This window comes from Mirounga leonina, unplaced genomic scaffold (genome assembly GCF_011800145.1).
Source record: "Mirounga leonina isolate KUSES-001 unplaced genomic scaffold, KU_Mleo_1.0 Mir_115, whole genome shotgun sequence".
NCBI lineage: Eukaryota > Metazoa > Chordata > Mammalia > Carnivora > Phocidae > Mirounga > Mirounga leonina.
This window is the reverse complement of record NW_023270268.1, coordinates 44,943,587-44,970,667: the sequence shown is the minus strand read 5'-3', so window position 1 is coordinate 44,970,667 and position 27,081 is coordinate 44,943,587. Positions and strand designations below refer to the sequence as shown.

The 27,081-nt window shown below is 37.0% G+C and overlaps 1 protein-coding gene across 1 annotated transcript; it reads right to left on the bottom strand.

Annotated features, from left to right (window-relative positions):
* SELENOT (selenoprotein T) lies at nucleotides 1-25,984 on the bottom strand. The gene is made up of 6 exons (XM_034997034.1): nucleotides 25,740-25,984; nucleotides 8,899-9,009; nucleotides 8,212-8,338; nucleotides 5,596-5,683; nucleotides 3,137-3,290; nucleotides 1-2,631 (listed from the first exon to the last, which is right to left on the bottom strand). Exons 1-5 carry the CDS (start codon nucleotides 25,874-25,876, stop codon nucleotides 3,166-3,168), a joined length of 588 nt encoding a protein of 195 aa, XP_034852925.1. The 5' UTR covers nucleotides 25,877-25,984; the 3' UTR covers nucleotides 1-2,631; nucleotides 3,137-3,165.
* Nucleotides 25,985-27,081: the final 1,097 nt, after the last annotated feature.

The window sequence follows — 27,081 nt, the reverse complement described above, 5'->3', positions numbered from 1 at the left end:
CCATGTGAAATGTTCTAGCACAGATTTAATTCCACAAAAGAGGGGTTCCTTTTACATCAGCTTAATAGAAGTTTATTTTCACACTGCTATGGTAGTAAGCCCCTAAACTTTACAAACCCTCATGTTTCTCTCAAGAGATATTTTTTAAAGCCTTAGTGTTGAATATCATCAAATCATGCTTAAAAATTCTGCAGGCTGGTTTTAAAATCTGAATTAACTAAAATGATGACAATGATAAAATGCCAACCGATCAAGGTCCCAAACTAACAATATTCAAAATAAGAAAGAATTATTATTGGAATCCTGTTGTATTTTGACAATGGTAAAGGCTGACCAACTGCTGTCATTAATGTTAATGCCATTAAAAAATGTATTTATATTCTGAAAGCGTATCTGTCTTGCACATCTTGACACTGAGGTATAAAGCCATGTTTTGTCAACATTTTTTATTAATCTAACAAGTATTTTCTTCCATAACAGCAACTGTGGTAAAAACCCCAATAACATTAGCCAACCTGCCATAATGTTCTATGGTCTTCTACTTAATATAGTACATAAACATTTATAAACTACACAGCCACACCAATTTGTAAGCAATAAATTCTGAAATGTTAGAAATATAATAAAACTAATTCTAAATAGTTTCTAACTTTCCCCTTTTCCTTGTTTATATTCATGCTTCCCACTAATTTTTTCACTAGACTCTATTAAATCCTAGATTTAAATAGGGTCAAAGGTAAAACAGTATTGAGATGCGTGTCAAAAGAACACACTGAGTTTTATCAGTGTCTAAGCCACTTAAAGCTATTCTCCAAAAGACAAGTTATTCACCCAAGACAAACATGAAAAAGGAATTTAATCTTAAGTTTTTCAGGGTTGACCTGTCACATACATGGGAACATCCAAAGGCTCGAGTTTGGAAGGTCTAAATGCCAAAAGGTTAATTTGTCACTAGTGGAATGGCCATCCACTGAAGAAGGGCCCTACACACACTGAGCACTGTGTTCAACGTGCAGAAGACAGACATTTGGGCTGCTACAAATGAAGGTAACGAGGCTTTAAGCCTTTATCATAAGTAAGATAAAACATTACACCTGAATGATAACCTCTAAGAAACTTCCAGCTTAATCTCTTTTGACTCTTGCCACTGTATCGACTTAGGTTAACAGTTCTGCAGTCTTAATTAAAAGGAGAAGTCATTAAATCAATTTTCTGCAGTGAATTATCAGACTACCTTCCTGTTAGCTAGAAATTACAGTATGTTCCAGCTTGAGGCTGTAAAATCATGATGATTACCAGACATTAATTCAACAAATATTCACTGATAAATGAAGTATATGGTTGTGCTAAGTGTTTGGTAGACCAAATGTTGAATTATCTCATAATTTTTCCTCAAATCCCTTTATTTCTAGCAACAAATCTAGACCTACCCCTTCTATTCCCATATGGAAGCTAAAATATGTTAAGACTGCTGATATATGACTATTTTTCTACATTATGATCCTATTTCTGCTAAATTACCTTTATAGTCCAGCAGTTTTAAGTTTTTTGCTTAAAAAAACTATCTTTTTAGAACTCTGAAAAGATATTAAATTCACTGAATAAAAAACTTTTTGATTTTGTTCCTTAAATATAATAAAATTCTGATATATGATGTTAAACAAGTTAAATTATTAGACAAGTAAGCTCTATTCACCTAAAATTAATGGTGTAAAGAGGTTTACCTGAACTTTCAAGGGAACTAAGTTTCAGTTACCCTAAAAATGGTAAATGACTTATTATTTGTGTGTGAAACTAAAGTATGTTCCTTATGAAATTACCTGTAAGTCAAAAACAAAAATTGAGGAAGACAACTTTTAAAGATAATGTTAATAGGTACGCTGGGCAATAAATTCAAACTTTTTATTTAACTTACATCTGCTTAGTTTTTTATTAAGTATAAAGGCCCAGTTAATCAACTCATTTAGATTGGTCAAGGCAAGACACTTGAACTACATAACAATATTTAAAAAGCAGTTGGTCTTTTAGTAATTCTCTGGTAATCACACACACACACACACGCACATACACACAAATTGGTAGAGTACTCTGGATATAGGATTTCCCCCCATAATCTCGTATAATGCACTGTTCACAATCTGCAGTATTTTGAAAACTATGTAAATTGGACATGACCAAATTAAAGATGCCTGATAACCTCTTATAAAGTATTGGGGAATTTCAGCTGTATTCCCAAAAGATCAATTTTAAACTATAAAAAAGGAAAATTCATATAAAATCACAACAGATTTAACAGACATCTTTGAAAAGAAAGTCAAATCGTAACTCAATTTTCTACTTTTCCAAATATGACTAAGGAAAAAAGGTACAAGTGGTAATGTCTACATTTTTTAAAAACTGTTAACTGAGTAGATTTGGGGAAGAAAAAAAAGCTATACAGTATTATTGCACTCCACGAATGTGCAGAATTCCAAAATGTGCCAGCACTGAAAAACTGTCTTGCATTGAGGTTTTTCAAGAGGTACAACGAGCCTGCCAAGAAAGCATCTGGTCTGTACTAACAGCTTGCTGTCTTCAGTACAGGCCTTCATAATGTCAGTCACGCTGCTCTTGCAAAAAATCCCTTAATGTCTGAAAGAGAAAAAAGAATATTTTATTTCAAAATTCACTCTTATAAAATCAACCCATTGATAAGAAAAGAACTGAGAACATCTCTGCTATGCAAAAGTTAACTAACATTCACCTCTCTGTGTTCACACACATTTGCTTACAAATTTTCTATCTCGAGCATGTTAAAAGAATCTGCATACTCTTAGGAACTAGTTATTTGCAGGTAGAGAGAAGATATGTATATAAATATTCTAGCATAATATACCAACTCTGACTATTAGGAGTTCCAGCCAAAAAAGTGATGTTATATAAAGGCCCAGTTATTAAGCCTTGAAGATAAAATTAGTAGCACAACCCTACCTTGTTTTGGCAGGTCCAAACGCTCTTGATCACTTACTAAATTTTAATAAAGAAAACACCCATCTATTAAATCTTAAACTGGGAACTCAAGTGGTATGGAATATCTAGTATCTTTTGTGATGAGAATGGTATCTGTAAATGGTTACTGTATTCTTAAACTACTTACAAAAGAGTTTTCAGTGCTGATAGGTGGGGCTATGATCGATGATGTGGGATTGAATCCATATGCACATTGAGCTTCATTTCATTGTCAAGAATTTGAACAAGCTGTTGCATGGATGGGAGGTGACCAGATTCCAGCTTAGACCACACAGGCACATCTATAATAAAAATAAACAGTACCACCCCTTAAAATTAAAGATGAGTCTATAATAAATGCTCGTTCCACAAATATTTATTGCCTATATATACAGCTGGGGATACAGGAGTGAACCAGAGAATGACCCTTCTTGCTGCTATGGAGTTTACATTCCAGTAGGGGAGATACTAAAAGCACTACACAAATAGCTACAAATCACAATTGTGTGCTAAGAATTAAAACTAGAAGATGCTGAGGGACGTAGGAGGCTAGAAAGGAGCCTTTGTACTTATTAAGTGAGAGGTATCACTAAAATGGAAAAATACTGTCATTAAAAGCGAGAGCTGAAATACAAGAGATGAGGGGCACAAGGGAAGCTGGAGAGGCAAGGAGGGACTAGATCAGGATCAGCAAACTATAAAGCGCCAGACAGTAAGCATTTTCAGCTTGGGAAGACATACAGTCCATCACAGCTGCTCAACTCTAATTGTAGTCTGAAAGAAACAAAAGGCAATACATAAATGAGTAGGCACGGTTGTGTTCCAATAAAATTTTATTTAAAAAAAAAGGCAGCTGGACATAGGGTCCACGTGGCCATGGTTTGCCAATTCTGAGGCTACATCAAGCAAGGCCTTTTGGGTGTTATTAAATGTTCTGGTCTTTATCTTGAAGACAAAATAAAGCCACTTAATGAACTTAAGGCAGTGAAGCAACGAGATGAAAATGATGTGCATTAAAAAAAAAGAAAAAGAAAAATCACTCTACTGTTTAGAGCTGGTATCAGCAGATTTTTCTGTAAGAAGCCAGGTAATAAATATTTTAGGCTTTATGGCTCAAGAGAAAATAAAAAATATCTCATAGGTACTTACATAACCAGAGAAATAAATTTCCACAAATTTTTCATTGACGAAACTCAAAACTTTAGGTATAAACACTAAAATTTGAATTTTATATAACTTCCATGTGCCATAAAATAGTCTTGATTTTTTTGTAACCACTAAAAAAATTTTAAAAATACTGTTAACTCATAGGCTATATCTGACAACCTCTAGTTTAGAGAATGTATTAGAGGGTAAGAAAATAATCGTGATAAAGATAATCAGAAGTAGGGCGCCTGGGTGGCTCAGTTGGTTAAGCGGCTGCCTTCGGCTCAGGTCATGATCCTGGAGTCCCAGGATCGAGTCCCACATCGGGCTCCCTGCTCGGCGGGGAGCCTGCTTCTCCCTCTGACCCTCCCCCCTCTCATGTGCTCTCTCTCTCTCATTCTCTCTGTCTCAAATAAATAAATAAAAATCTTTAAAAAAAAAAAAAAGATAATCAGAAGTAGAACTCTGAGAAATGCAGAAGGTAGAATTAAGAATCAGACTTGGTAATCCATTAGATATGGAGACTAAGGGAGAAACTGAGGTTATCCTAGCTTTCTGACATGGGAAACTCTAGGTAGAATGATAACAGTGCCATTATAAATAAATGAGCAATGCCAGGGAAGGTGCAAACTGGAGTACCCAAGAATTGCAGGAAGCAGAGGTAATCAACAGTTTGGGAGGAGTTTAAGATTCCCGGGTATACCAATGTTTATAGCAGCAATGTCCACAATAGCCAAACTATGGACAGAGCCTAGAGGTCCATCAGCAGATGAATGGATAAAGAAGATGTGGTGTGTGTGTGTGTGTGTGTGTGTGTGTATATATATATACACATACACAATGGAATATTATGCAGTCATCAAAAAAATGAAATCTTGCCATTTGCAATGACATGGATGGAACTAGAGGGTATGATGCTAAGCAAAATAAGTCAATCAGAGAAACACAATTATCATATGATCTCACTGATATGAGGAATTTGAGAAACAAGACAGGGGACCATAGGGGAAGGGAGGGAAAAATGAAACAAGATGAAACCAGAGAGGGAGACAAACTATAAGAGACTCTTAATCTTAGGAAACAAACTGAGGGTTGCTGGAGGGGAGGCGGTGGGAGGGATGGGGTGGCTGGGTGATGGACATTGGGAAGGGTATGTCCTATGGTAAGCACTGTGAATTGTGTAAGACTGATGAATCACAGATCTGTACCCCTGAAACAAATAATACATTATGTGTTTAAAAAAAAAAAAAAAAAGATTCCCGGGTATAGCATCTAGAAGAGAGATCTAGAGCTCTCTAGAGTTATACATTCAGGGGTCATCATATGGACATAATTCTCAAGCTAGGGGAGTTGAGGACCATATAAAGTGATAGTTTTGCATATTATGAAAAACAGAAAAGCCCAATGGTCATTATAAATCATTTAAAATGTGTTACAGAATGCAAACTATTCAGAACCCACCATTCAAAGTTATCTCAAATGCACCTGTTGACATACACTGGTTCTCAATCATGTTGCTCAAGAAGAAAACCATCATACATGCATAGACCTAAAAGAAAATATAATTAAGTACAGCAGGCAAAGTTATTTTAAAGGCAAAACATTACAACTGAAGACAGTAATCTTTTAAATACAGAGTCTCATTTTTATTTGGTAACAGCTGTTTTTAAATCTACTTTAAAAGTTTCTATACAGGGGCAGGGAAGCCTGGGTGGCTCAGTCAGTCAACCGTGCGACTCTTGGTTTCGGCTCAGGTCATGATCTCAGGGTTCTGGGTTGTGGTATCAAGCGTCATGTCGGGCTCTGCGCTCAGCACAGAACCTGTCTGAGATTCTTTCCCCTCCCTCTTCCTCCCGCTCTGCTCCTCCCCCTGCTCTTTCACTCTCTCTCTCTCTCTCTCTCTCTCTAAAATAAATAAATAAATAAATTCTTTAAAAAAGTTTCTATACAGACTATTATTGCTATTCTGTATATTCAGATAACATACATGGAATAAGGAAAATGAAACATTAATTCACAGCTTTACACACACTGAATATATATTCATAATGTAGAGACAGAAATTCTAGAGATTTCATAATAGCCTTAATAAGTTAAACAAACGAATACCAGCATAAGAAGGGTTTATTTCACCATTTTTATAATATAAGGTATGAATTCACAAGAGACTAGTGATGCAATAATCAGCAACTCCATGTATTCAATACAACCTGTCCATGTTCCAAACAAATCATTTTAAGTCAAATAAGAAAAAAGTAGATTAGAAAGCACTAGCATATTAAATTATATTCGCTTCCCTTTTGAAGGCAAATCTATACCCTTTCAAAAGAGGCTAGAAGTTCCTTGGTAGACAGAAAGGTTTTAATTTAACAAAATCACCTGACTAAAAACAGGATGTAATGAGGATGTCAATTCACAGCAAGTTATTTCAAAAAAGTAAATAAAAATGCCCATAGTGAGAAAAAGCTCTCCTCCCATCCCACTTGAACTAGGTGGGCTTTGATTTCATAGGGGTTACCCTCGCATTTGGAAACAGTATGTCTGTTTTCATGGGAACAATACACAAGGAAGTGTCAGGAAAGCTAGAGCTTTCAAGTACATTCCTCTTCCCCAGCAGATTAACAATGTTATATGTCTTCAGAAGTAAAATGCACTGAAGTTGGAATCAATAGAATTAATAAATATAACACAAAACATCATCAGTACTTAACTTTCAATTCTTAATCTTATGCATATCAATCTTACTAATAACAGGGAGAGACACAGTTCAATAAGAGGAAGCACCTAAGGATGTTTATAAGAAGCCTTGCCTGTTACTGGAAATCAATGGTTCCCTAAGAAAAAGAAGCATAGATATGTAGGAGTCCACTAAAGGTAGTTTCAGCCTAGAACTAAAGAACAAGACCAGAGAGAGGACTCCAAAACAGAATACTCCTTAGAAGGAAACCTAAGTAAGCAATCCCACCCAAGAGAGAAATATAATTAGTCCCATTCCTCAGAGCAAAAAGATAAACCCTCTAGAAAAGATGATTTTAAGTAAAACAAATGAAAGAAATCTAAAAAGAATATATGCCACAGCAAGACCCTACAAAGGAAAAAAGAAATAGCACCAAAGATTCATATAAATATATATATATATATATATATATATATATATAAGGACAAATAAAAACAGACAAAATTTTAGTAAGAACAGGGCACCTGGGTGGCTCAGTTGGTTAAGCGACTGCCTTCGGCTCAGGTCATGATCCTGGAGTCCCGGGATCGAGTCCCGCATTGGGCTCCCTGCTCGGCGGGGAGTCTGCTTCTCCCTCTGACCCTCCTCCCTCTCATGCTCTCTCTCATTCTCTCTCTCTCAAATAAATAAATAAAATCTTAAAAAAAAAAAAAATTTTTAGTAAGAACAAATCCATAATGGATTTATTCTTGGAAATGTCATTTTCAATGTAAATAAACCCATTAATACCTATAAAGTTAGTATAAAAGGCCTACATTATGTGTATATTATGTTTCGTTGGATATGATTTGACCTAATCTATATAATCAATATCAGGTATTAAATTATTTTGTGCCCAGTTTCTACTAAAGTCACACCTCCCTATCCTTCAAATAGTAAAAAGATAAAACCCACTCATTCTTTTTTTTTTAAAGATTTTATTTATTTATTTAATTGACAGAGAGAGCGAGAGAGGGAACACAAGCAGGGGGAGGGGGAGAGGGAGAAGCAGGCTTCTCACCAAGCAGGGAGCCTGATGTGGGGGCTTGATCCCAGGACCCTGGAACCATGACCTGAGCCAAAGGCAGTCGCTTAACTAACTGAGCCACCCAGGTGCCCCAAAACCCAATCATTCTTAATACATAGTTAAGACTAAGGCCGAGAAAAAACAATCACAAACAAAAAACTAAGGCCATGAAAGGTTAAGTGCCATGCCCAAAGATTAAAAAGTGATCGAAGCTGAAATAATACAAGTGAACAGGTGAATCAGCAACAAGTACTTAAAAAAACAAACAATCCATTATAATATTTTCATTTACAACCTAAAAATCTACAACTATCAAAACTATTAGGTTACATACCTTATTTTCTTGGCCCCACTGCCAGATGCTAGGAGCTTGCATGCCAAAGAAAGCAAAAGGATCCTTGCCAACAATTATTAAGCCTATTAATACTAGTTTGAAGACTGACAGGAAAGATGCTATGTGTCTATCAAAAGAAAAAAAAAATTCATGAGAAGCCACAATTTCTCACCTAATTCAAAACTTCATAACTCAAGTATATGTGTATAGACAATTTCTAGACACCAAATCTAAAAGTTACTAATTACAAGTAGTGAAAACGATACTAACTAAAGCTTACTGTGGAGTTTTAAAACAAAAATGTTTAATATCTTTTAAATCAATCAAAAATCAACTTGTAAAAATATATAGTATTAGCCTTTAAAAATATTATTTTAACAGTACAGACTTCATATAAAAATTTGGGAGTTCTTGATCTATTTCCACAGTAAAAATTATATAAGAAAACACATCCTTAGAAGGTTACCATCTCTGAAATAATCCTCTTTTCCTTCTTACAGAAAAATTCTTCCATATTTGGATCAAATAAACTTGCTATTTATAAAACAGTGTTCTCTGTTTATTGTAACCAATTAAAAAATTGTAATAACCAAGAAAAGTTAATTGAACTAGTTCACAAAAGTTTACTCACAAAAGTGAAAAAAATTCACTTTAAAAATTCCTTTTAAGTTACTGAAATTTACTTACCTATATATGGGTTGAGGGAGGTAATTTTCTCCTTCAATGCGGATGTCTGGGTACCGCTGGCTTATAACCCGCATGTACTCCTCAAACACCCGCCTATAACCTCAGGAAACACTGCAGAAAAATAAAAGTGCTTCTGTTAAGCGATTTGGAATATGCCTACACTTACTTTGCATTTAGACAAAGCCTAAAAATTGCCAAGATTAAAAAAGCATTTCTCACAAACAGTGACAAAGTAGTAACAACTGATGCTCTCCACCATGTATATCCATCTGTTAGAACATTAAACTTTATAGATTTGGGTTATTGTTGGGCAGCAGCAAATACCTATTCATACATGTCGGCATATTTTGAGCTCTCAAATCAAGTTGCTTTTTGTGGGGGTATCAATGAGGATAAATACTGAAACGACAACAATTCTTATACATCTGAAATAGGGACTTTCAAAACTGGGGCACAGAAAGCTTAAAAAATACCAAGGCATGAGACATGAAAACTTTGGTTCTTATTCCACTCTGCCCCTAACTGGGCAAACATGCCTGCTCAATCACAATAAAAGGAACTTAAAGAACTCTTAAATCCCTTCTGACTCTAAAATTTGCTTCTACTTTGCAAAGGAAAACAAAGATTGGGAAGGTAATTTTCAGCAGTATGACAGCAATCCATAACATTACTCCAGAAATTAAGTCAACAGCATCAAATATCTCCATTAAAATTTCTGAACAACTATACTGTGGATATAATATTTCCCCAACAAGAAAAGGGGAAAAGGCCACCAGAGTGCATCTATAAGGGGAGGATACACTGAAAACTTTAAGACACTGATGAAAAAAATTGAAGACACAAATAAATGAAAAGATATCTTGTGCTCATGGATCAGAATTTATATTGTAAAAATGTCCACACTACCAAAAGCAATTTACAGATTCAATGCAATCCCTATCAAAATTCCAATGGCATTTTTCACAGAAATGGAACAAAGAATCCTACAATTTGTATGGAACCACAAAAAAACCAGAATAGCCAAAGCAATCTTGAGAAGGAAGAACAAAGCTGGAGGCACCATGCTTCCTTACGTCAAAGCTATATTACCAAGCTACAGCAATCAAAATTGTATAGTAGGAGCACAAAACAGACACATAGATCAATGGGACAGAATCAAGAGCCCAGTAATAAACCCACAGAAATATGGCCAATTAATTTACAACAAAGGAGCCAAGACTGCAGAAAGGATAGTCTCTTTAACAAATGGTGTTGGGAAACTGTCAGCAACGTGAAAAGAATGAAAATGGACCAACTATCTCCCATCACACACAAAAATCAACTCAAAATGGATTAAAGACTTAAACATAAGACCTGAAACCATAAGCATCCTAGAAGAAAACACAGTGGGTAAACACCTTGACATTAGTCTTGGCAACGATTTTGTGGATTTGACCATAAAAGCAAAGGTATCAAAAGCAAAATAAACAAGTGGGACTACATCAAACTAAAAAGCCTCTGCAGGGCAAAGGAAGCCATCAACAAAACGAAGAGGCAACCTACAGAACGGGAGAAAAGTATCTTCAAATCAGATATCTGATAAAGGGGGTTAATATCCAAAATGTATAAGGAACTCATACAACTCAATAGCCAAAAGTCAATAATCTAACTAAAAATGGGCAAAAAGACCTGAACACTTTTCCAAAGATGACATAAAGATGGCCAACAGATACATGAAAAGGTGCTCCATATCACTAATCAACAGGGAAATGCAAATCAAAATCACAGAGAGATATATCCCCATACCCGTTAGGATGCCTATCATCCAAAAGACAAGAGATAGTAAGTGTTGGCAGTGATGTAGACAAGAGAGAATACTTGTGCACTGTTGGTGGGAATGTAAATGGTACAGCCACTATGAAAACATTTTGGAAGTTCCACAAAAAATTAAACATAGAACTACCATATGATCTAGCAATCCCATTTCTAGATATACCCGAAGGAAATGAAATCACTCTAAGAGGTATCTGCACCCCCATGTTCATTTTAGCATTACTTAAAATAGTTAAGACATGGAAACAACTTAAATGTCCATCGATAGATGAATGGATAAAGAAAATGTGGTATAAATACACGCAGGAATATTATTCAGCAAAAAAAAATCCTACCATTTGCAACAATATGGATGAAACTGAAAGGCATTATGCTAAGTGAAATAAGTCAGACAGAGAAACACAAATTGTATAATATCATTTTACATGGAATCTAAGAAAGCCAAGCTCAGAGACATGGAGAGTAGACTGGTGGTTGCCAGGGGCTGTGGAATAGGCAAAATGGGGAGATGGTGGAAGGATACAAACCTCCAGATGCAAAACAAATTTTAGGGATCTAATTTACAGCAAGGTGACTGTAGCTAACTATACTGTATTACTTGAAAGTTGTCAAGAGAATAAACATTAAATGTTCTCACCCGATAAAAAAAGGTAATTATATGAGGTGATGGATGTGTTAACTAACCTTACTGTGGTAATCATTTCACAATATACATGTAAATGAAATCATCACCTTAACTATACATAATTTCTATTTGTCAATCATAATTCAATAATGTTGAGAGAAAAAAAGGAGGTGGTACCACCAAATCAACAAAAGAGCTTACAAATTCAGGTAAGATTGTTAAACACATAACCACATTAAGTTCTAAGTTAATGAATATAAAAAGCAAGGAAAGTACAGAGGAAGCAGAATCAATAACTAAGGTGCCAACTTCGTTGATCACACTGTCATCAAGGAAAAAGAAACCAACCACCAGCATCAGGTTTGTATCTGGCAGGGTATAACAGTCCAAATATTAGTAGATCTCAATTTAAGAAAACGCACTTGGGGGGGAGGGGGAAGTAAGAGAGAGAGAGAAAGAGAGAGTCACCAGTTTTCTTTACAATTAATACTTCCTCTACATTTAGAATAAAAATTTCACAAGAGACTAAGTCCCTAAAAAGTATGAAATTTTTGCAAAAGGAGACAAATTTCTACAGCTAAATACTTAACTTACGAATCTCCACATACTTTGTTTAGTAAACATTCACCTTAGCTAATGTTATTACTGTGTTAGAGTCACCAAATTGTAGTATTTTATCAATTGCTTTCTCTATAAGAAAATTTTTAATGTTGCTTTTGTTTTGAGGATATTACAAAAAATAATACCTATATGCCTACCTACCTTGAAACCAAGAAATGGCAACTGATTTCAATGTCCTCAAGTTTGCATCAGTGTTTACAACGGAGTTAATTATCTAAAATGATATTCACTAACTTTTAATGAAACACTGTGAGAGCTAGAGACCAAGTTAATTGAGTTGAAACTTTTTTTTTTTTATAGATGGAGAAAATATGAAGCCCAAAGAGATGAAGTGACTTTCCACGGTTATACATCCATATATACTATTTATTTATTCACTCACTCAAATACTTATTGAATGTCTACTACATGTCAAGCACTATATTAGACACTGGGCATGTAGTAATGAGTGACACAGATGTGGTCCCTGCCTTAGTCAGGGGCTGAGAGACCAGAACATGGACTTTGTGATTTGACATCCTAGCCCTTTCCACTAGACCCCAATAAAACAGTTAGATGGTACAAGAGCTATTCTTCCCTTTGTCCAGGAAATAAGTTCCCTTTGGCCAAAATGCCACAAGCAAGTACCTATATAGTTGACTTCTTGATGGCAGAGATCTTTGAAGTTTTTCCATGATGAAGACCTAGAGATTCTCCCTCTGTAAAAACCTGTGGGCCCCCATAAGTCCCTCATATTTGTTCTGGGAGTTCCAATCCTTTGCCAAGGGGAGCCCTAAGAGGCCCAGCTAGAGAGGTGTATTTATGTGCAGGCAACACCTGTGGTCAGATTCCTCCTAGTCACCTACTTTTCTGGCTACTGTGCTCAGAAGCCTAGCTCTATCCTCCGTTCTCCCAGTCCCAAGTCTTCAGTATGGTCTCAGACCTTTGCATCAAACTCCAAATGGCATTAGTCCATAATCTTGAAATCCAAAAAGGACTTTAAAACTGTACCTTTTTTCAAATTTTCAGTTATAAAACGTGTTAAGTCATGAGGATAGAATGTACAGCATAGTAACTATAGTTAGTAATAGTGTATGGGATATTTGAAAGTAGCTAGGAGAATGGATCTTAAAAGTTCTCATCACAAGAAAAAAAATTTGTGACTGTATGGTGATTGCTGTTAACTGGACTTACGGTAGTAATCATTTTGCACAACATACAAATATTGAAATCTTCATGTTGTACAACTGAAACTAATATGTCACTTATACCTCAACAAAAAAACAAAAACAAAACAAAAAAACTGCACCTATTTTATTTCTGAAAGATGAAGCAGTTTACAAAACTGACACAACATATTTTTAGACAAGTTTACTTACATATAAGTAAACTTTCCTCCCTATCATTGCCTCCAGAATTGTGAAGAAAACCTAAGGAACTTTTTTCCTAAATAACTGTTTTCCCAAAATCAATTTTCCTGTTTTGAAGTAGCAATCTCTACTGCTTACAGATGTTTTCCAAAACAAAACATACCTGGGGTTTACTGAGGTGGACAAAATGTGAAATTCAAGGCATACATAGTGAGGAGCCAGTCATTTCCACTTCTACTACCACACCCAGCTCTTCCAACTTACTTCATTCTTTCTGGGTCCATGAGTAAAACTATGACTTCCAGTATACCCCCAACACATAAATATGGGAACATGCTAAAAATATGCTGCAGCAGCTGCCTCTTCTTCCTACAGTGGGACCAAAGGTCCTTAAGAAGTAGATTTAAACTCTGAAATCTTAACGTTAAGTCCTAATCACTTTGCAAATCCCTAGTAATATAGAAATATCTTACTATATGGAGTCAACTTTTGCAATTGCTCACTTTAAAATATTTTTCACAGTACTTTTCTCAAAGAAAAAACCTGGATACAAATGAGATGATCTATGTGAAAGGAAATTTAAGAAATAAAGAAAATGCCTTGTCTGTGCTATTTCAAATAGATTCTGTGCTTTTTTGAGTCCATCATGTATTCAGTGTCCTGATTCACGATGCCAACCACTCTCCCTTTTCCCCTTTCTATATTATGTCTGCCCCAATTGTAGTCAAATACTTATATCAAACTTGAGCCCATCACAAACTCCAATCTCTCAGATCTTTTTATATCAAACTTGAGCCCATCACAAACCCCAATCTCTCAGATCTTCTTACTAAAACAAAACAGGGTATGAAACAAACTGAGAAAGACACAAAGAAATGGAAAAACGTTCCATGTTCATGGATTGGAAGAATAAATATTGTGAAAATGTCTATGCTACCTAGAGCAATCTACACATTTAATGCAATCCCTATCAAAATACTATCAACTGTTTTCAAAGAAATGGAACAAATAATCCTAAAATTGATATGGAACCAGAAAAGACCCCGAATCGCCAGGGGAATGTTGAAAAAGAAAACCAAAGCTGGTGGCATCACAATTCCAGACTTCAAGCTCTATTACAAAGCTGTAATCATCAAGACAGTATGGTACTGGCACAAAAAACAGGCACATAGATCAATGGAACAGAATAGAGAGCCCAGAAATGGACCCTCAACTCAATGGTCAACTAATCTTCAACAAAGCAGGAAAGAATATCCAATGGAAAAAAGACAGTCTCTTCAACAAATGGTGTTGAGAAAACTGGACGGCTACAGGCAGAAGAATGAAACTAGACCATTTCCTTACATCACACACAAAAACAGACTCAAAATGGATGAAAGACCTCAATGTGAGACAGGAATCCATCAAAATCCTTGAGAACACTGGCAGCAACCTCTTTGACCTCAGCTGCAGCAACTAAGAAGTTGCTAGACACATCTCCAAAGGCAAGGGAAGCAAGGGCAAAAATGAACTATTGGGACTTCATCGAGATAAAAAACTTCTGCACAGCAAAGAAAACAGTCAACAAAGACAAAAGACAACCGACAGAATGGGAGAAGATATTTGCAAATGACGTATCACATAAAGGGCTAGTATCCAAAATCTATAAAGAACTTATCAAACTCAACACCCAAAGAACAAATAATCCAATCAAGAAATGGGCAGAAGACATGAACAGACATTTCAGCAAAGAAGACATCCAAATGGCCAACAGACACATGAAAAAGTGCTCAACATTACTTGGCATCAGGGAAATACAAATCAAAACCACAATGAGATACCACCTCACACCAATCAGAATGGCTAAAACTAACAAGTCAGGAAAGGACAGATGTTGGCGAGGATGCAGAGAAAGGGGAACCCTCCTACACTGTTGGTGGGAGTGCAAGCTGGTGCAGCCACTCTAGAAAACAGTATGGAGGTTCCTCAGAAAGTTGAAAATAGAGTTACCCTATGATCCAGCAATTGCACTACTGGTTATTTACCCCAAAGATAAAAATGTAGTGATCCAAAGGGGCACCTGAACCCCAATATTTATAGCAGCAATGTCCACAATAGCCAAACTATGGAAAGAGCCCAGATGTCCACTGACAGATGAATAAAGAAGAAGTGGTATTATATACACAATGGAATATTACACAGCCATCAAAAAATTGAAATCTTGACATTTGCAACCATGTGTACAGAACTAGAAGGTATTATGCTAAGTGAAATAAGTCAATCAGAGAAAGACAATTAATTATCATATGACCTCACTGATACGTGGAATTTAAGAAACAAGGCAGAGGATCACAGGGGAAGAGAGGCAAAAATGAAACAAGATGAAACCTGAGAGGGAGACAAACCATAAGAGAGTCTTAATCTTAGGAAACAAACTGAAGGTTGCTGGAGTGGAGGGGGGTCGGGGGATGGGGTGGCTGGGTGATGGGCATTGAGGAGGGTACGTGCTATGGTGAGCGCCGTGTGTTGTGTAAGACTGATGAATCACAGACCTGTACCCCTGAAACAAGTAACACATTATATGTTAATAATAATTAAAAAAAAAAAGAAAAGAAAACAGGACAAAATCTCAGGTATTTATGAAGGCCTGAACTCCCTCTCTAAAAGGGAAGAAATGGGATTTTAAAACGTGGCTATCTCCACAAAGGTGAACGTTTAACATGTTTAATTTTTCAAAGGACTGAGAAGATAAGTGAATCTTCAGAGAAACAGAAAGATAAAGTACCTTTTACTGAGAAAAAAAGTACAGACGTGAACCAGGGAAAAGTGAATGACGTCTTCTCCGACTTCCCAGTTTTCTATTTTAGCTCATCTCCGACTTCCCCAGTTTTCTATTTTAGCTCGTCTTAAAGCCCGGCTGCATCCCTGCCTTTGGGTTCTAAGACTATTCTCTCAACAATTTTAAAATGCATTTCCAAATGTACTGTTCAAAGCAGTTCAAAAAGGTTTCTGCTACTTGCATCCCAAGAATTTCAACTAGTATTTCTCCCACACTGTACCAAGAAAATCAGGAAGGTATTTGGTAAATACTGTGCTTTCTAATTGTCTACAGCATTGCTCAGTCCAACAGCTCACTGATCACTGAAAGCTGTGTTTTTAGATATAATCTTTACTTTTCCTTGTTCTATTTAGTAGATGAAATACAATAATAAACATTTGTCTGGTGCATCACCTGCTCTAAGTGCTTTAAGGAATGAAATCTGCAAGATGTTCTCTAAGTCACACAAGAAACAAGGTATTCAGGGAGTGAAAAATAGACTAAACTGATAAATGTTCTTAAAATTGCAAACAGGAGTGCTCACACACTTTGAAGATTAAAATGTGGCCCAGAATTTGCTCAGTTTTTTAAGAAGCTGCAAGAGCAGCACTAAAAAGGTATCAGCTTGTCAGATTAAGCAACAGTATTATACGAAATCAAGTGACTTCCCTTCTAGCTACCTCAAATCTTGAAACACTACAGTGGCCACCGCAGTAAAAACACATACACGAAATATGCCTAAAGTGGCTTCTAAGATTCCTGGCTTCTTTACTAAGTGTATTCCAAAGACGTAACAAACCTAAAATTTGATTAGTAATCTGTTTTTATTCTCTTCATACTTTTGTCTTCTTCTGGAGGCCACTAGCTTCTAGTTTCTCTATACCTTTGGCATAACATTTCAGGAATTCTTTTGCTAAAGACTATTCCACCACGAATTTATAAATTACTTAGTTCCTTCAGCTCTTCCTGGGGAAGGAATTTTATCTGTTTACTCTGGAAAACACTTATTAACAGATTTATAAGGTATGCAGTCACTCAATAAATGGTGACAACTGCATTTTGTAGAATTCTTTGTTTCATCTTAAAATACTTCATATACGATGCCAAGCTTTTATTCTTTTCAATACATTTTTTAATTACATGCCACAGAACTCACCCTCAGTGCATTTTTATAAGTTGTTAAAGAGTCTGATAAAAAAATATATTGTGTTCTTTGCTAAGTCAATGGCCAAACTGAAGAAGTCTCTGGGTTGCTTTATTGCTTTCCTATTTGACCTGTATATTTATTTACCTGTTGGCTGTAGACTGATTTCACATGACATTAGAATAAACTCAATAAAGAAGCCAGGAATCGTAGAAAGAAAACCACCAACAGGATAATGCAGTTATAATAATAAGTAAGGGTGTGTCTGATATCACAGCAGCAGAAAGAAGACTGGCAGTAGCACAATGAATTCTGGAAGCTTAGCCCCACCAGTAGAGGCATGGAGGCCAGGCCAAGAGTGTTACTGATAAGAGTTATGTTCAAAACGGAAGTTTTGCATGTATTACATTCTATGCCTAACAGCTACCAAACTAGAACAGAAGCCAACCAGGTAAAAACCTACCAGAAATGAACAGTATTAAGTGATATCTATCTATACTCCAGTTAGGAATATAAGGGGGGGGGCGGGCAGGAGGGCAGTTAGGTTATTTCAGGACAAACCACAGTGGACTACAACAGGTTGTACTCACTTATTCAATAAATATTGACTGATGACAGTCAAAAGAGATAGAACCTAGAACAAGAGGAAGCCAAACAGACAAAAATCTATGCCTTTTTGGTGCTGGCAATATTCTAATGAAGAAGAGAGAGTAGTAAACTGGTAATAATCTACTGAAGAGGATACAGTTCATCAACTGATAATATCTGAAGCAGTTTCTCTTGTTTTGAGAAAAAGGGAGGAGAAACAGAAAAAAAAAAAAAACCACCTGAGGGACTATGGAAAAAATGTCGTAAAACGAAAATGCAGAAACAGCAAATAGAAAGAAGTCAAAATAGAGCCTACATCCAAAAATATTCTACAAGCAGCAGAAGGATAATAAGAGGTAAGGCAGCACTACAAGAATCTTAAAACCAAAAAGCAGAATCAAAAAATATTTTGAGGCAAAAAAATATATATGTATGTATTTTGAGGCCCTAAAAAAATTGATGGTTAGAAAACAGAGTAAGTGATAGAAGATGAACAATAAAAACTGCAGAAGATCTGAATACTATCATTAGCAGATTTCATAGATCCATCAGGTTTTATTTTAGTAAGAGAAACCCCCGATAGCCCAAAGAACATTTGCAACAATTGACCATGTTACATCACAAAGAAAGCCCAGTAAGTAAAAATAGCCAATGTCGTATTCTGATTACAGTGCAATAAACTAGTAATCTTTAAAAACCCAACTACTTCTCTAAGATCTTCCAGTAGGAGTATTAACTAGTTGAACAATATCAAAATTTTAAATGTAATACCCTTTGACATAATCATAATATTGTGCTTCTGTGGATTTAGTTTACAAAAATTGTAAGTATACAGCATATTTGAGGATATTCACCTTAAAAATAATTTTGTGAAAAATCAGGATCAACCTAAGAGTTAACCAATAAGGCACTGGTTAGATAAATTAAGGAACACTCATCTTATGTAATATTATGCCTGCTGATGCGTATCTGTAATTACTGACACTGAACAGTAAGTGATGGAGGGGAAGGAGAATTTCAAAAAAAAAAAAAAAGCATACAACTATGAACATGATCACTTCTGTAAAATTACATAATACAGTATGTGTGTAGAGTTGTCTTGAAGGATGTTCTTCAAAATGTTAATAGAGGGCTACAAGGATTTTCTACTTTTTTGTGTACTTCTGAGGGGAGAGCAAAATATGTGACCCCAAAATATGCCACTTTGGCAGGTGGCTTATTTTGAGCTGAAGGCAATTTAGACCAAACAGACTCCAAACAAAAACAAAAACAAAAAAACTCACTGCTCCCTTAACTACTTAAAAGAATTTAGATAGGCCCAAATAGAAAGCTATTATCAGGGGTAACTTTTTATCTGAAAGACTTCTGTGGCAGAGCAAACATCTATTTAACCAAACATCTGCTCTTCTTATTGTCCTGTGAATTACCCTCCTCCCCTTTGAAGCCCCAGGCCCCTATCCTATTCTTTAGCTCAGGATATTATATAAGCCTCAATTGCCCAACTTGTTCTTGCCTCTCATATTTTTTATAGGGCTCTCATAAGTATGTAATTAAATGTTTTTCTCCTGTTCATCTATCTTATGTCATTTTGATTAACAGACCAGGCTAAAGAACCTAGAAGGGTAGGAAAAAAATGTCTCCTCCCCTACACTTTTTTATTATTTTTACAAGAAACCTGTATTATTTTTATAGCCAGAAAACTAATTTAATTTTTTTAAAAGATGAAAGTCTCAGACTAAAGTTTTCAAAAGTTTATTTACCAAAGTTCTCATCACAACATTAAAGACAATAAAAATAACACATTACAATAAAACTTGATAAATGAAAGCATTTATGCTGTGCTAGTTTTTAATCGATTATCTACCTCCAGCTTTATTTCCTGTCCCCTCTCCCTTCTCTGTGCTGAGTCAGGTTTCATTTACATATGATCTTCCCTTTTTATAAAGCTCTTTCTCTACATCTCCTGGTGCTTTCCCCATACCCTTCAAGATTTAATTTCCTCCTCTCAAAGCCTTCCAACCCTCCCTGAATAACCTTTCTTTCCACTAGGTTTTTAAAGCCCTCCATTACGATCTTTTAGAACACTCTGAACAGAATGCTTTACTACAATATTGTTTAACATGTTTCTGTTTCTCCCACCAGACAATCGGTTTTCAAACATTACTATAAAAAACTAATATTTATCTTCCTAATATCGGACAAAAGGGGAAAACAAATAGCATGTAAAAAAGCATAAAAAACAAGGACTTGATTTCATCAGCAGTTCTTGCTAAAACCCACATGGCAAGATTTCTTCCTCACCAATTCTAGGCTGCACCCCAATCAAGGTAGATATGTGAAAACATGACTTGATTTCCCCTTTTGGAAAGCAGAAAAGGTGACAGAAATGAAACACGTATGTATGCTTTCATTTTTTGCCTTGAAGCTTCCTAACAGTATAAAACAGTAAGAGAATATTAGAGGTAATTGGAATGCAACCAACATCATCATGTTACAGATGAACAAGTTGAGAGCTAAAGAGATTCGATAATTTCCGGAAAGTCATTCAGAAGATAAGAGGCAGATCAAATAAGAACCTGGGCCTCTGAACTGTTAGTCCAGCAAATGCAGTTTTCCAGTAACTATACTATTCAAAATTTATGAGGTTATCTTGGTATTTCCAAATGATTCATTCAATTTGATTTCCACCACTTACCTTAATGGCAAATGGTAAAGAAAGAATGTTTCAATTTTTCTGTAAGAGGAGATAAAACCTTTAAAACCATTCATATTTTACCTACCTCTAAAAGCTTTGGACTAAAGTACTTTGTTCATTATTAAGTACAAACCACTATTATGTGTACATTACTCAGTTAAGATACTGCAGTTTTTTGTTTAAATAGTAAAAAACAAAACAAAATGGTGACTAAGTTCTACATAATTACAGAAAACTTTAAAAATCTAACATAGGGCACCTGGGTGGCTCAGATGGTTAAGCGTCTGCCTTCAGCTCAGGTCATGATCCCAGAATCCTGGGATCGAGTCCCGCATCAGGCTCCCTGCTCCTTGGGAGCCTGCTTCTCCCTCTGCCTCTCTCTCTCTCTCTGCCTGTCATGAATAAATAAATAAAATCTTAAAAATAAATAAATACATAAATAATAAAAATCTAACATAGTGGTAGGTGTAGCAGCCAGCATTTTATTTGTTCTCTAGTTAACACTCCATTAGTACTCTTCTACCTGGATCAACTTACTAGTCCTTTATTTCAATGATTCTAAGAAGTACATTTTTTCTATGTAGCATCTTTTTGAAAAATCAGTATTTATCTTATAATCATTTCTGTGTCACAGTTTAAACGGCAGTATTTCTCTCCCTCTGAGTGGTATATAAAATAATGGTGTATCTTATAATCCATCATATCTTAGGTTTGGTGAAATACAGTAACTGGTATTTAAGTTTTTAGTTTTAGGGACGCCTGGGTGGCTTAGTGGGTCAGGTGTCTGCCTTTGGCTCAGGTCATGATCCCAGGGTCCTGGGACAGAGTCAGGATCGGACTCCTTGCTCAGCAGGGAGCCTGCTTCTCCCTCTGCCTAACACTCCCCCTGCTTTGCTCTCTTTCTTTCCCCGACAAATAAACAAATAAATAAAATAAGTTTTTAGTTTTAGTTATTATGGCTATTTTGGGGAGATGAAAATTTCTTTGTAGGATATTCCCCTGTTATCATTTTAAAAACTCAGGATTCCTCCCACTCCTTCCCACCAAAAAGAAAAAAAAAATCCACAGGGGCGCCTGAGTGGCCCAGTTGGTTAAGCGTTTGCCTTTGGGTCAGGTCATAATCCCAGGGTCCTGGGATAGAGCCCCACATCGGGCTCTCTGCTCAGAGAGGAGCCTGCTTCTCCCTCTCCCTGCCGCTCTGCCTACTTGTGCTCTCCCTCTCTATCAAATAAATAAATAAAATCTTTAAAAAAAAATCCAACCCTCTACTTTAAAAAAAAAAAAGAAAGAAAGAAAGAAAGATCCATAAAATTTGTCTCCTTTATCATTCTAGTGAATGGCATAGCACCACTCCAGAACTCAGGAGCCATCTTTGACACCTCTCACTCCACACCTCCTCTCCTTCCCCACAAAGATGTAACCCATCACCAAAACCACAAAATTTATCTCCTAAAGATCTGTTAAATCTGTCCCTTTACATTCTACTTCTACCACCACCACTGTATTCCAAGCTCCATCATCTCTCACCTGGGCAGCTCCCAATGGTCCCCCTAAATGGTTTCCCCATATCTATTCTTTGTCCCCTCTAATGTCTTTTCCACAGTGAGGCTAACTGATCTTTCCTTATAGTCTGCCAGACCTTCCAGGATCTGTGCCACCTTCTCTTTGGTCTTTGAGGTCAGTAGCCCTGGCCTTCTTAAGCAATTATGTTCTCTTTACTACAAGGCCACTGACCGTGTTATTCCCATAGCTTGAAAGCTCTCTAGCAATTAAATCTCATCCTTTAGATCTCAGTTCAAAGTTGATTTCCTCATGGAAACCCTCCCTAATCCCCTTTATTTTCTTGCCTCCATATCATGAAAGCAAAGGCTGAGTTTGTATAAATAAAAATCTGTTCTTGGAGTAGTTGTTTCATTTACCTCTTAAAAATACTTTTAGAAGTTGGTTGCCCTAAAATTACAGCAGTGGATTCTTAAATTAACAAAAATTGGAAAATTCTGTATTCTGACTATGTTTTGAAATCTTAACATTAATCTACTATTCTTAGTGAATCAATTGTTAAATATCCAAATAAGGATTAACTGTAAAGAGCTGTAGCCAGTAAGCTCTTTATTTTTGTTTTTAATTATTTTTTTTATTTTTTATTTTTGCCAGTAAGCTCTTTAAACTACAACAACTGATTAAATGCTGTAGGTCTGACTACATGTTAAATCTCATATATGGGGAAAATAAAACATGAATACAAACATCATGCCAAACAGAATCTGTCAGTATACATTTACACATAAAATGCATTTATTCATAAAAATCACAAGGAAGGAAAATGTTATAAGGAAACTATTTTAAGCTCCGATTAGCAAACTTCCTTTTTTTTTTATGTTCAATGTTTAAACATCCAAATAAGCAGGGTAAGTTTTTCCCCCAAATATGAAATCAGTGTCATCAAATTCATCTAATTATATTGCTCCATCAATTGACATAAACCAAAGACTTAGGGGGGCGCCTGGGTGGCTCAGTCAGTTAACTGTCTGCCTTCGGCTCAGGTCATGATCCCAGGGTCCTGGGATCGAGCCCCACATCGGGCTCCCTGCTCAGCCAGGAGCCTGCTTCTCCTTCTCCCTCTGCCTCTGCCACTCCCCCTGCTTGTGATCTCTCTCTCTGTGCCAAATAAATAAATAAAATCTTAAAAAAAAAAAAAAAACAACCCAAAGACTTAGGTGTATAATGTAGTATTGTGCACCTCTGGAAGCTTCATGGGGAACCATATCTATATTGTTCACCATGGTATCTTTAGTCCCTGGCACAAGCAGGTACTGAATGAATTTTTATTGAAAAGATACATCAATATAGAAAAGGAAGTTTGTTTTAAGTTGTTTTGCACACTCTCTCCCTTTAATTCCATCTGTGTGTTGTGCTGCTGTCTTGTTCTATTAGCAATTATAAAAGTGGTACAACTAATAGATGATATATTGAGCTACAGTTAAAGAAAGAGCACTCATAAAATAATAAAGGACAAAAGTGATTGAAAAGGTAAAAATAGTTCTCTCCGTTGTTCACAGTGGTAATTAATGAAAACCTGCATTTTATAGCACTCAGATTTCAAATAGAATTAAAAGCATTTTCACGTATTTATCCTCAATTGTTTTAGCTTCCTCTTCTTTCCCAAACTCGCAAATGAATGTCCAAGAGATTCTACCAAAACCAGAAACCCAATATTCAATTCACTATATACAGATTAATCTCTGGGGGAAGAAGTAACAAACAACAAGCTCAATTTACCTGTATATGGAGGGCATACTAATAAAATTATTTCCCATCTACGATTAAAAAACAAAACAAAACTGAATAACTTTTGTATGTACTATGCTCCAGGTGCTATAAAAGAAAACTCTCATTAGATTTTTGGGACAAGTTTGTACTTAAAGGGGAAAAAAAAAAGAAGGAAAGGAAAAATGAAAGAGAAACTATGTATCAGAAACTCAACTGAAGTTCTTAAGACTTTTTAAAAAGTTTAATTGAAGAACTAAATGCCCTTCCCTGTATTTATGAACAACCTCAGTGGAAGGTACACTTTTTAAATTATTGTGACAAGTATTCCAATAGAAGAATTGTAAAAGAAGAGTATTTTGGAAAAGTACAAGTGAACCCAAGAGGTGCAAAAGTAGGAAACAAAAATTGTGTAACTTGGAAAATGCAGTCTTTTTTTTCTAACTACTTACATCCAAAGTATCACAATCCTTACCAATAGCTATAGGCTGAAAAAAAATGACAGCCACTTTCTAATTAAAAAAAAAAAAATTATGGAAAAAAAAGGAATGGTCAAGTCATAACCCCCATTTACAGTATTATATGAAAATGATATATGCTGGCCACATAGTAAACAGTACAGGGAGTTGTTCTGTTTTTTTTTTTTTTTAATCAGGAGGAAAGTGCAAAGTTTTTATAGTTTTCACTCCAAAAATAAAGCCTCACCATCTCACTTCCTGACTCTAAGGGTAACTTAAATTGATTTTTTAAATTTTAAATATTTGCTTACTCTTTAAAAGATAAGCAAAAAAACAGCTGGGCACACAGGAAATCTAACCTTTAGAACACTTAAATTAACACTTAAAATTTTAAAAAGCCGATTTTAACTGCATTACGGCCAACACTAATACTCCAAAGTATCAGGACTCTGAAAAATTACTAACCTGACCATCCGATCTTGAAAAAAGTCATCTCTTGCAATACAGTATTCTAACTTCTACAATTTTACAATTTTAGTTTGCCTTTCAAATCTTCCCCCAACCCCACCTACCTTATTACATGCATCACTGCTCAGGTTCTAATACTTAACCAGGTAACGACAAAATCACTTACAGAATAACGTCGAAAACTGCTGGGGTTTTTTTTCTGGTTTAGGGTTTTTTCTTTTTTTCTGTTTCTCTGAATGCACAAGAGATTCGAAAGGTAGAAAGACAGACATGCCAGTACAGGCAACTTCTGGGAGGCGGGTGTAAGGGGGGTTGGGGGAAAAGATAAGAGAGTCGTCTGGGAGTGAACCACTGTCAGAAGAGCAACGTGCTCCTTCGTAAAGACATTTTGGAAACTGCAAACTGAGAATCAGCCTCCCTGGACCTCTCCTCGCCCTCCAGCTGTCGGAATCCCCGCTCCCTCACTCAACAGTCACCCCGGCAGGTCCTGGAGAAAAGGCGTCTGTCACTCGCGGGTCTCCTCCAACGACCCGAATTAACCTTCGCCCAGGAGGGCGGCGGGGGTGCCCGGCACAACCCTGGGAAAGGGGCAGGAAAGGGGCACTGGGTGGCAAACGCTCCAGCTTCTCCGCCGACGCTGCGCCAACTCATGCCCACCTCCGCAGGCAGCCGGGGTGGCCATGGCGTGACGCCGCCGACCGGTCCTCCGTACTGACAAGTGTCCCCACGTCTTCGCCTTTCGGTATTTAACCTTCTCGTGCCCTCCCTCCCCACTCCCACCATTCGAGGAGGCAAAAAAAGAATTGAGCCAAGTGAGCGGTTCTGCCTGGAGGCAGAAGGGCGGCCTGGCAGTCCCGGGAAGGACCCCAGAGAAGGCAAGCTGCGGACGGCTGCTGGCGCCGTGCTTCCGGGCCAGGGGAGGTTCAGCCCACTAGGCCGCGGAGCCGGGGCCTCACATCGCGACAGAGGCCTCGCAGAGGCGCGGCGGCGCTGCCGGGGCCCCGCACACACACTCACCAAATCTGGAACTTGAGCAGCGGCCCCGTGGCGTACTGCATCTTTAATCTTTTGCTAGGCACGCCGCCCAGGTTGGCCGAGGCATCGCTCCGGATCACCGCCGACGCCGCCACCAGGAGAACTAGCAGAAACCTCATCTTAATCAAACCAGCCACTTTCGGCCGCCCTCAAACGGAGACTGCAGCCAGCCCAAGGCCGAGCGGGAGCTGCGAGCAGCTCCCCACCGCGCAGGCGCGGTCCGCCAAGGTCGGGCAGGGAAGCAGAAATGCGCCTGCGCGGGCCGGCGCCAACGCACGCTCTGGGAGGCAGAGCTGACCCGTTTCGCTGTCCTGACCCACCATCTTGGATGTGCGCGGAGGCTGGGATGGGGTGAGTTGAGCAGGGAGGCGACGAAGTAGCGGGTGGGATGTCAGGGGACCCTTAATCGTAGCACATGTGGTTCCACATACAATTTCACTTACTTCAGACATTGCTCTGCCTGGGACACTTAGGAGCACCCATCTAGCAGCCTTGATGCAGGTGTGCGAGATAAGAGAGAAAGCCCCAGCCTTCTGAAAGGTTAATGCTTCGCTCTTTGAGTGCCATACTATGGCTTTTTCTTTGATCTTACAATATTGCTCTCTCCTAAAAGAATGAATTTTAAAAAAAAAAAAAAGACCTTTGGAAAATTTCGATCACGTAGAGGAGTAGAATAATTACCTTACTCATTAACAGCCTTTAACAATTACGGGCATTTTGACAGTCTTGATGGTCTATAGCTCTAACCTGTTCTTCCCCGCCCCCCCCCCCGCCCGGGGATGCAAATATCAGACATCCTATAATTTCACTTGTAGGTATTTAAACATGTATCTCTAGAAAATAACTAGTCTTTGGGGAAGAAAAGAAAAATCTGACCACAAGACCGTTATCCCACCTTAAAAAAAACACAGTAATTCTTTAATACCACATATCTAGTGTTCAAATATCTTGTCTTCATAGATATTTTCTAAAATCAGGACCAAAATAAAATCCATTGCCATTGGTTGATAGGTCTTTTAGTTTCTGTCAGAGCATTTAAAACCAAGAATATACCAGAAGTTTCGTTTATCATTTATTGCAGCAAAGGGGAACACACACCACTGGGAACCAAGGGGAGTCTCAGAAAGATGGTATTAGAAAGACCCTTATAGTATATGGGCTTCAATTGGATGATTTGGGGAAGTGTGTTCGGGGTAGCAATGGAAAATTTGATCATACTTTTTTAAAGTTTCAGTATTAATAAATATAGGTCATTCTGGATCATTTATCCCAGGTATTTCAATTATGAAATACATCAAATGCGAGTTTGAGAAACAGTGGAATA